Below are 9,515 nucleotides of genomic sequence, written 5' to 3' on the forward strand. Positions count from 1 at the left end.
CCACAGAGACCCACAGAGATGTGGGATGTATGGAGGGCACAGCTGGTTCTCAGAGATGTGCAGGGCCAGGCCCAGCCAGGATGTGACAGAGTCAGCCTGGGACTCCTAGTTCCATGAGGAAAACCCATGCTATTGGCCGTACCAATCCTGGCCTTGACACGACATGGCCAGTAGGGTGGTCAGCGACATCCTGACAGAGGTCAGGAAGGGAACCAGAGGACCTGCCCTTGGTACAGCTGCCCCAACAGTAGCAAAACCCTGTCCAGACACCCTGACACCTTGGGGAAAAGGGCGCAGAAGTAGACTGCAACCTTGAATTGATAAAATACTTATCCTAGAGACTGAACTAACATGGAAACTTTCAATTGTAAGAGACAGAAAAACAAGTTGAGTCTCACTATTCATGGTCCTTATATTCTGTAAATTCGCCCCATGCACTGGATGAGGGATGCCAGACCCCTGTTTCTGGGGAAATGCAGGGTCCCGTGCCTGTGTGCCTCTGATCACATTTCATCTACCATCAATAGGTAACCTTGTTTTATGGACGCTTCTGTTTAAAGACATCTTATTCGATATACATTGTTTATTTCATCGACATTGAACTCGCAGCCAACAGCAAAGAACTCAGGCTGGAATGAGGCTTATGGAAAGCACTGGTTTAGAGAAGACACATCACAGCTTTCTTGCACTTTGCAATATTAGCCAACCCTTCCGTGCCACCTTTGGGGGTCATTTTAAACAGCGAAACCACTCAATGAAAAGCACAGAAATGTGAAAATGTGGCACCCAATAGGCTGTGACATGGACACTTGTTTATAGTATGAGAGCTGAAACAAGAAAGCAGAGTGTAGTTTCAGCCTCAGCTGGAAACATGCGTGACCGATGATCCCAATTTTGGGCCGCTCTGAATAACGGAAAGCGCTGTATTGATCTGGGGGTTATAGATTAGTTTGAGCTAGCAGGCAAATTTGCAAAGCAGAACCCATGAAGGAGGATCAACTGTACCCTCATTTGGCATCAAATGTGGTCTAGGCCCCCTCCTTATCTAGGAGGAGCAGAACATGAGATTTAGGCCAATTACAGAAAATGGAAGAATCTATCATCTTCTCCCATATCGAAGGTGTAGGACCTGAGTGTTGCACCCTACCTCCCTGTAATTTAGAGGAACAGAATGGCAGCCCCATGAGGGTAAGGATTTCTATCTGTTTTGCTCCTGCTGTTTACTGTCAACAGCTACAACAGTGCAGCATGACACGTCAGTCTTTGCTGAGTGAACTAAGCAGTGAAAATCACCTTCAAACCAATACACAGGAATTAAACTACTGCCTATCATTTGGTTCTGACGGTTACAATTCCACAATTTTTATCACCTGACGTATATGAAGAGGAAAGAAAAACAACTCAGTGTTCCAACTCTTGGAGAGGTTTAGGGCAAAGGAATCAGAATGGCAATACCAAGGACAGGGAATGAACGGTGTGAGTCCACTCCCTGGCTGAGCGGACCCTAAGAGCAGATAAGGGAAAGGTCTTCCACAGCCACATGGAGAAGGACACATCAGTAGCTGGGTAAGATTCCAGAGCTGCTCTGGGGAGCAAGCTGACCTTACGTGCCACGCGGAAGAGTTCAGATAAAGGGTGCTTAGGTGATAATTGACATCTCCTCCCGGTCTCTGCTTTCAGACACTGAGTTGACGATGCTTTTTAAGTACTTTAGGAACTCCGACCTGATCTCTTCAGGGTCATCCTCCAGATTCGAGTGCACCAGCTTCAGCTTGTTCAAGGGGGGCGCTTTAAAAGGAAAATAAATGTAATTAGGAATGAACCTTTAAGGAGGGCCCCTTTCTGGCTCCCAGTGGGCTGAGTCTTATTGAAGCCAATTTGCTTAACTTTCTAGAGGCCAAACATAAAGTTGTGTCTTGCCCGCCGTGATTTAACAGAGGAAGAAACGTTTCACCACGGGCCAGGGCGGCTGAGCTCAGCATCGTGTTCGGCATACAGTAGGTGCCCAATAAAGAGTGCTACAACACTGCCACCTGGTGGTGGGATAACAACACTACAAGCCACTTCCCCGTCCTCCTCTTAAACCAGAAAGGAAGAGATTTCGGAGTAATGTGAGTGGTTTTCCATGAGCACTTTGTCACTCTGTCGTGGTGTCACATGCTAACTGGAAGTTCTTCCTGAGACAAGACCAGTCAGGAAAGAATGTCCCTCATTGTACCGATGAGCGGCTAAAACCAGATTTTTTTTTTCCTTCTTGGTGTCTCCCTGCTTTTAAAGTGTCTCTGGCCTGGCCTGGCTGCAAGGACAGACCTTCCAACCTGGAGATTCCAATTTACGCGGTCGGAAGAACAAAGAACAAGGACACAGGTGGCGCTCAATAATTGCACAGAGCCGCTGGGTTCAAAGACACAGGGACAATATACAATTGCCCAGAGCACTCAAGACAAGAGCAGAAAGGAGAAAGGGCAGTGTCCTCACACAGAGACGGGCTTCCTTTATCGCTTCCGGAGCCTGGTTTGTGGTGCGCGATCAACAGACACTGGGTGTCTTGGAGGAGCTGCTGCTGGACGAAGCAGGAATACCACATCTCGATTTCCTTCAGGTGGCTGGGGAGGTCGGCGTTGAAGACGATCACCACCCCGTGCGAGTCCTTCATCAGGGCCGGCCAGCAGGACTCGAACCTGCAAGGCAGAGGAGGAGGCACGGTGAACGCCAGGTGGCTCCAGTTTCTAGCTGAGGCCTTTAAAAATAATGTCTTAGGGTTAACTGATGGATGACCTGTCATAGTGTCATAACCCAATCGTTCAGGTTTCAAGAGCCGTGCGTGTCACCAAATAACTGATCATGCCCCTAATACATGCTAGGAAGTGTGCTGGGCCAGAGTCCAAGGTGCTTGGCGGGCAGCAGAGTCTTGAATCATTTGACGAAGCCAACCCCTTTTCAAGGAAACGTACTTTGGATCACCGCCACAATCCCACAGCTCAAATTCACACCCCGTGCCTTTGGCGTTGCTGCCCACGTCTGGGTTCTCAAATTCCAGGATCCTAGAAATAAAAACAACAGTTGCATCTCCATTTTGGATAGAGTATACTTGGGGAATGCCACCGGCACCAAAAGGGGGGTGGTGGGCCTCTCCGGGAAACAGATTGGTCGGGGCTCACCTCACTCCTTGGGTTGGGTTGTATTCGGTGATGTCAGAAGATTCTGTCAGGAAGTTGGCCAGAACGGTTTTTCCACTCTGTGGAGAAGATAATGAAAGGTTTGTGCTGAAGAGCAGAAAAGTAAACCATAAACGCGCCCTCCGATACCTGGCTCGGAGCCGGGTGTGATGGCGTGTAGGCCACGGTCATGCGAGAGCGCCAAGGCAGAGGGTTCTCTCTGGTTGGGCGGCCTTGCTGCCTTACTGTATGTGGGGAGCGCAGGCTGGTCTGGGACCCAGCATGCATGGGGTTCTAATGCTGGCTCTGCCTCTGGGTAACCTTCTTACTATGTTGGGTAACCTTCTTACCCACACTGATTTCCCTAGCTGGCTCTCAGTTAACTTATCTGAGAACAGAAGAAATCGTTAGTGTGAGTCTCTCTCTTGCCATGCTCCTCTCCACACCAAGAAACCATCTGTCACAGATACGAAGCTCACTGAGGTCCAGAAAGGGAAAGGGAGCTCCTCAAGGTCACACAGAAGTTCAAGGTTAGAGCTGGGTCCCACAGTGGCTGACCATGCCACATTCTCATACAGGGCTCTTTCTCCGTCTAGATAATACAAGTCATACGCACTCCTATTAACAAGACAGCCCTCCTGGTCCTTCCGCCCAATGTAGCCATCTGTCCATCCATTCCATTCCCTCCCCAAAGTTGGTAACTATGATCTGTTTTCAGAGATTTTTCTGTACATTTGTTATCACTCATTTAGGGGATATTGTATATGCTTGGATGTAAGACGAGGCGTTTTTTTTTTTCCCCTGCAAATTATTCCTCAGATGAAAGGGAATCTCTTACACTCGAGTCCTTAAAAATCTCTGAAATTATGCCCTGCTCTCGCAAGTCGCTTTTTTTGAACAACTGCTTGACTAGAATCATTTCAACCGATGACAGCTTTGGAGGCTTGTGGAGGTCACGCGACAGAATCAGAAAAAGGAGGGGGAGGGCCTTAACCTTGCTTTGGTAATTCTTCCTGAGTATGAGGTCTCACAACTAAATGTCACTTCAAAGTAACACAGTTGAGGGGCGCCTGGGTGGCTCAGTGGGTTAAGCCTCTCCCTTCGGCTCAGATCATGATCTCAGGGTCCTGGGATCAAGCCGGGCATCGGGCTCCCTGCTCACTGGGAAGTCTGCTTCTCCCTCTCTTCCTGCCCCCCTCCCCAACAAAATAAATAAATCTTAAAACAAAACAAAACACAGTTGAGTGGTTATGTTTGTGGAGACCATGCATATTTAACTCTAGGATAAACGAATAAAACAAAGGACCTGATGTCATGGGAATGGTTCTTGGGGCTGGAATACAGTTGTAGAAACACAGATTCAAAAAATGCTCATATTCTAAACAACTCAGATGGTGTGCTTTGTCATGTCTTTGTCTTTTTTTTTTTTTTTTTAGTTTTATTTATTTAAGTCATCTCTACACCCAATGTAGGGCTCAAACTTATGACTCTGAGATCAAGAGTCGCACGCTCTTCCAACTGAGCCAGCTGGGTGCCCATCATGTGGCTTAAAAGTAGCTTCGGTCCTAAAATCAACTCGGGTGTCAAAGGTGCTGGTGAGGAGCCAGCATTTTAAAGCTGTGTCATGAAATACAAGTAAGGAATAAAGCAAATCCAAATTAATATATGTCTTTAATGTACCTTTAAATGTGTATATAGCTACACGGATACATAAAACATTACAGAAGTGTATTTATATATTGCATCAATGCCCTTAAAGTTTATGTATGCATATTGGTCAAAACCAATTGATTGAGGGGGAGGGTTCTTCTGGGAAAATGGAGAAACTGTGAGGCACATCGGGTATCTTGAAGTGTCTACCTTGCCCGGAGCTGCTGAACACAAGATACAGTCGTGTTAAACACGAGGCTAAAAATCAAGCGGAGAATGCCACAGGGACTTTGAATTGGGTGGTCAGGGAAGGGTGAAAGGGTGAAGTTTCCAATGAGACTGAATGCCAAGGAGTCAACCCAGCCTTCCAGGGGGAGGGAAAAACTGGTTGAATGGCACCAGGCCAGAAATGGGCCCAGCATGTTAAAGTAATAGAAAGGTTGGCCATGGGGTGCCTGGGTGGCTCAGTGGGTTAAGCCTCTGCCTTCGACTCAGGTCATGATCTCAGGGTCCTGGGATGGAGCCCCACATCGGGCTCTCTGCTCAGCAGGGAGCCTGCTTCCCCCTCTCTCTCTGCCTGCCTCTGCACCTACTTGTGATCTCTCGCTGTCAAATAAATAAATAAAATCTTAAAAAAAAAAAAAGGTTGGCCAATCTACATACACAGTATTGAGGTAGAGGGGCATATGTGCATGCAGAAATACACTTTGCTATTGAAGCTGGGTGATGAGTATTAGGAGTTCCTTGTTTTTTTCTCCCCTTATATGTTTGTGAATTTCCATTAAAAAAAAAAAAGAAGATATTTATGCTTTGTTTACTTCTCACAATTCTATGCATATTGTTATTACTTGTCTACTTCATTCACTAGTTTATGTCTCAGCAAGTTCTCCATGTCACTCCACACAGACGTGCCTCCTTTTGGGTAACTGCTGGGGTCTTCCCCCAGAAGAATGTCCCTTAGTTTTTTGAGATGTTCTCTTATTGGTGGGCACCTAGGGTGTTTCCAGCTGTTCAGTATCGTTCAGTATCCCCTCTGGGGAACCTAGGTAAGGTCCAGCTGCTGTAGATTTTGAGAAATGTTGAGTGTGGCCCTGAAAGCTACGCATGTCTTAACATTGGATAACTGGATTGCCCGTAAAGCTGTTAGCAATCAGCAGAATCCTAAAGTACTCATTTCCCTACAAGCATCCCCATGTTTCCTTGTTATCAGAGTCCTAACCTTTTTTCATCCACTCTGATGGGCAAGTAAGTGTCATCTCATTGTTTTATTTATTTTTCAAAATATTTTATTGATTTATTTGACAGATCACAAGTAGGCAGAGAGGCAGGCAGAGAGAGAGAGAGGGGGGAAAGCAGGCTCCCTGCTGAGCAGAGAGCCTGATGTGGGGCTCGATCCCAGGACCCTGAGATCATGACCTGAGCCGAAGGCAGAGGCTTAACCCACGGAGCCACCCAGACGCCCTCCAGGCCACTTGGATGCAAGCTTACAACGGAGAATATTCACTATTTCTACAGTGGTTATTTGACATTAAGTTTTAGTCCATGGGAATCTTATTCCTATGTATGGTGTGAGGTCCACGTGTAGTTTCTTTCTTTCTTTCTTTCTTTTTTTTTTCCTTTTTAAGATTTTATTTATTTATTTGAGAGAGAGACAGTGAGAGAGAGCACGAGAGAGGAGAAGGTCAGAGAGAGAAGCAGACTCCCCGTGGAGCTGGGAGCCGGATGCGGGACTCGATCCCCAGACTCTGGGATCATGACCTGAGCCGAAGGCAGTCGTCCAACCAACTGAGGCACCCAGGCGTCCCTCCACGTGTAGTTTCAACACCACCACCACCACCACCACCACCGCCACGCACACTGCGAGCGAACTGTTCAAACACCACGCATATTTCCGCTCCTTTTCTTGTCCCACAGACATGCTCATTAGGGCCAACCCAAGGGGCAAAGGAGACTCGCGGGACCTAGACTCTGGTTCCAAAACGCGACTCACTACTTTCAGGCCTTAGGGTAACGGAGTCGAGGTCTGGGGGTCGGGCGCCGAGTTCACGCTGCGGCCAGCGTCGCCCACGGGATGGGCGCGGTGGGACAGAACTCCCGCCTCCCGGGGGGGCTCCCGGCGCAAGGCACAGTCCCGCGTCGCCCCGGGCCCCCGCCCGCTGCCCCCGCCGGCCGGGCCTCACCTCGCAGGGCCCGACGAAGAGGATCTTGGCCTTCAGCATCGCGGTCTGCCGCCCTCAGGCCGGTCAGAGGCCCCCGGGATGACCGGAAGCCGCCGCGCCGACTGGCTGTCTCGGTTTCCACGGCGACGGGAGCGACCCGCGGGGGCCGACGGGAGTGGGCGGGGCCGCGGCGCGCGGCCGGGAACCCGCTTGCGCTTCGGGGCTGGGAGCGGCGGTGCCAGGCTAGAGGAAGGGTGGAAGGGGAGCAAACCACCCGGATCCAAACTCGCTTCTGAGCCCGCAGAGCCGCAGAGCTCACGAGTGCCGCCTCCCTTTCTTTGTAGGCCGGGGACAGATTGCAGCCCCCTGATGTGTGCTCCTCCCTGTAACCCCAGCTCAGACGGGCCATGATGCTGGTGAGCTGGGGTTTGGAGCTGGCCTTCGGAGGCCATCGTCACTCCGGCATGGTACTGCCTACATGGCGATCGCGTTTATCACGGCCCCAGCCCAATCTAGAAAAGGTCAGAGACAGATCGAATGTCTCTGGTCTCCGGTCTCTGAATGGGTTCACCACGGGTCGTCCTTTGGGAGATGTGGGGAGAAAACAAAAGGACAAAGCCCGGCCTAGGTTAGTGTCAGTGCGGGTGTCTGGAGCTTCGCTGCAAAATTCACTCATTATTCGTTCAGCCTTCAATTGCCGAGCCGGTCCAGAATTTGGAGAGGCCATGAAATGACGTGTCCATACAAAATTTGCTGGCCCCAGAGAGGGTTGGTATGACACAAATACCAAAATAAACCCAACACCGCGTCTGTAACTTTTAGTCTTTGCATTACAAAGAGCTGATGAGCGAAGTGTGAGGGGGAGTCTACCTCCATTTCAGGATGTCATGAATAGACTGATTGATTAAATCAATGTCCTCCAAATGCCTGCTCCATACCAGGCACTCGTCCAGGTGCTGGGATGTGCCTGTACTTCTGGAAGCTTTCATTCCCGGGAGCCGATGGACATTAAATAAGCAAGAAAATAAATGACATACCCTCGGGCAGAGACCATTTTCGTTAGTGGTGAGTGCTTTGAATAAAGATAAATTGCTAGAGAGTTAAGGAGTGTGAGGAAACCCATTTTGGGTGGAGTAGTCAAGGCAAGACCTTGGGACAGAGGTGACAGTAAAGCACAAAGCTGAGGGAAGAGAGGGCTCAAGCAAACTGTGAAAGATCTAGAGGAAGAGCATACCCGAACAGCAAGGGTAAAGGCACTGAGGCAGAAATAAACTTGGCAGGTACCGAGAACAGCCCCGAGGGTCTGTGAGGCTGGTGCAGGAAGAATGAGGAGAGTGGTCGGTATGCTGTTGGAGAGATCACGTCTGAGTTTGGGGATTTATTCTAAGGGTGATGGGAAGCATGCACCAGGAATTGTATCTGGCACGTGTAATAGAAACTCTAGGGGTGCCTGGGTGGCTCAGTCAGTTAAGCGGCTGCCTTGGACTTGGGGTCCTGTGATCGAGCCCTGCATCAGGCTCTCTGCTCAGCGGGGTATCTGCTTCACCTTCTCCCTCTGCCCCTACCCTCTCTCTCATGCTTGCTCTCTTAAAAAAATAAATAAAGTCTCAAAAAAAAAAAAAAAACAAAAAAAACCAATATGACACGACTGACGGAAATGTTAATGTTCACGAGTCAACAACACTGCCCGAAACACCAGGTCTAGGGCTAGTTGCCTGTGACATTGGACAAATGTAATGTTTGAAAGTCCTTCATAAACTGGTTCCCTCCTAACTACCCAGTCTCATTCCCATCCGCATCTGCTGTGGGCTCTTCCGCCCCCTCTTTTCATGTCTCTTAAGACTCCAGTGCTGCTGCTCCGCCTGTCTTCCCAACTCCACTTGGCCCGTTTGAATGCTCAGTGATGCCTCCGGCCATAATTAACTTCACATAGCGGCTGTTTCCAAAGTGTACCTTTGAAGATTATGTGCTTAAATTCTTGGTTTGGGGTTCTGAAGGAGGAGGAGGAGGGATGCATTCTCAGTTGATGAAAAATGAAGGTGGAGTGGAAATAATTTGGATGGGGGGACTTTGAATTTTGCTTGGGGATTAATTTGACTGAAAGAACAAAACTCTTAGAGTGACAAGGTCTAGAGGGTGACAGTCCAGGGAGGGCTTGGCAACACAAAGTTGGCCTCAAGCATCAGCTTCTTTCTACTTTTTTCCTCTGCTGTCTTTAGCTTTAATTTACTTTGTCCTCATGCTTGTTACCTCATAGTCACAAGGTAGCTGCTGTGCCTCCAGGCATCATGACTGCAATTAAGGAAAGACTGCAGAACAACAAAGGCTTTGCCGTAGTCAGTCCTTTAAAAAAAATAATCAATGTTATTTAGTTATAAAAACTAAATTTAAACATAAACATATATTAAAGTGTACCTATTTTAAATATTCTTTGAGTTTTGAAAAAACGTGTAGACTATCATCTTACTCAAGACTCAGAATATTTCCATCACCCCAAAAGTTCCCTCACATTCCTTTGTGGTCAGCTCCCTCCCAGCCTTCACCCAGG

General features: G+C 48.6%; 1 protein-coding gene across 2 annotated transcripts; it reads right to left on the minus strand.

Moving 5' to 3' along the window:
* Window positions 1-568: 568 nt before the first annotated feature.
* On the minus strand, window positions 569-7,096 carry IFT22 (intraflagellar transport 22). 2 transcript variants are annotated; one of them, XM_044233251.1, is made up of 5 exons: window positions 6,989-7,096; window positions 3,162-3,238; window positions 2,955-3,044; window positions 2,479-2,681; window positions 569-1,788 (listed from the first exon to the last, which is right to left on the minus strand). In XM_044233251.1, exons 1-5 carry the CDS (start codon window positions 7,025-7,027, stop codon window positions 1,640-1,642), a joined length of 558 nt encoding a protein of 185 aa, XP_044089186.1. In that variant the 5' UTR covers window positions 7,028-7,096; the 3' UTR covers window positions 569-1,639. The 2 variants fall into 2 exon arrangements, with proteins under 2 accessions (XP_044089186.1, XP_044089187.1); XM_044233252.1 differs by lacking the exons at window positions 3,162-3,238; window positions 6,989-7,096 and having other exon boundaries at window positions 2,779-3,036.
* Between the last annotated feature and the right edge of the window lie 2,419 nt (window positions 7,097-9,515).

This window comes from Neovison vison, chromosome 14 (assembly GCF_020171115.1).
Source record: "Neovison vison isolate M4711 chromosome 14, ASM_NN_V1, whole genome shotgun sequence".
Taxonomy (NCBI): Eukaryota; Metazoa; Chordata; class Mammalia; order Carnivora; family Mustelidae; genus Neogale; species Neogale vison.

Coding starts and splice junctions, on each gene's coding strand:
- IFT22 (XM_044233251.1), bottom strand. CDS start 7,027: ATGCTGAAGGCCAAGATCCTCTTCGTCGGGCCCTGCGAG. Junction 3,239..6,988: donor TCTTCGTCGGGCCCTGCGAG/GTGAGGCCCGGC, acceptor TCTTCTCCACAG/AGTGGAAAAACCGTTCTGGC. Junction 1,789..2,478: donor TAAAGGAAGCCCGTCTCTGT/GTGAGGACACTG, acceptor TTCCTTTTAAAG/CGCCCCCCTTGAACAAGCTG.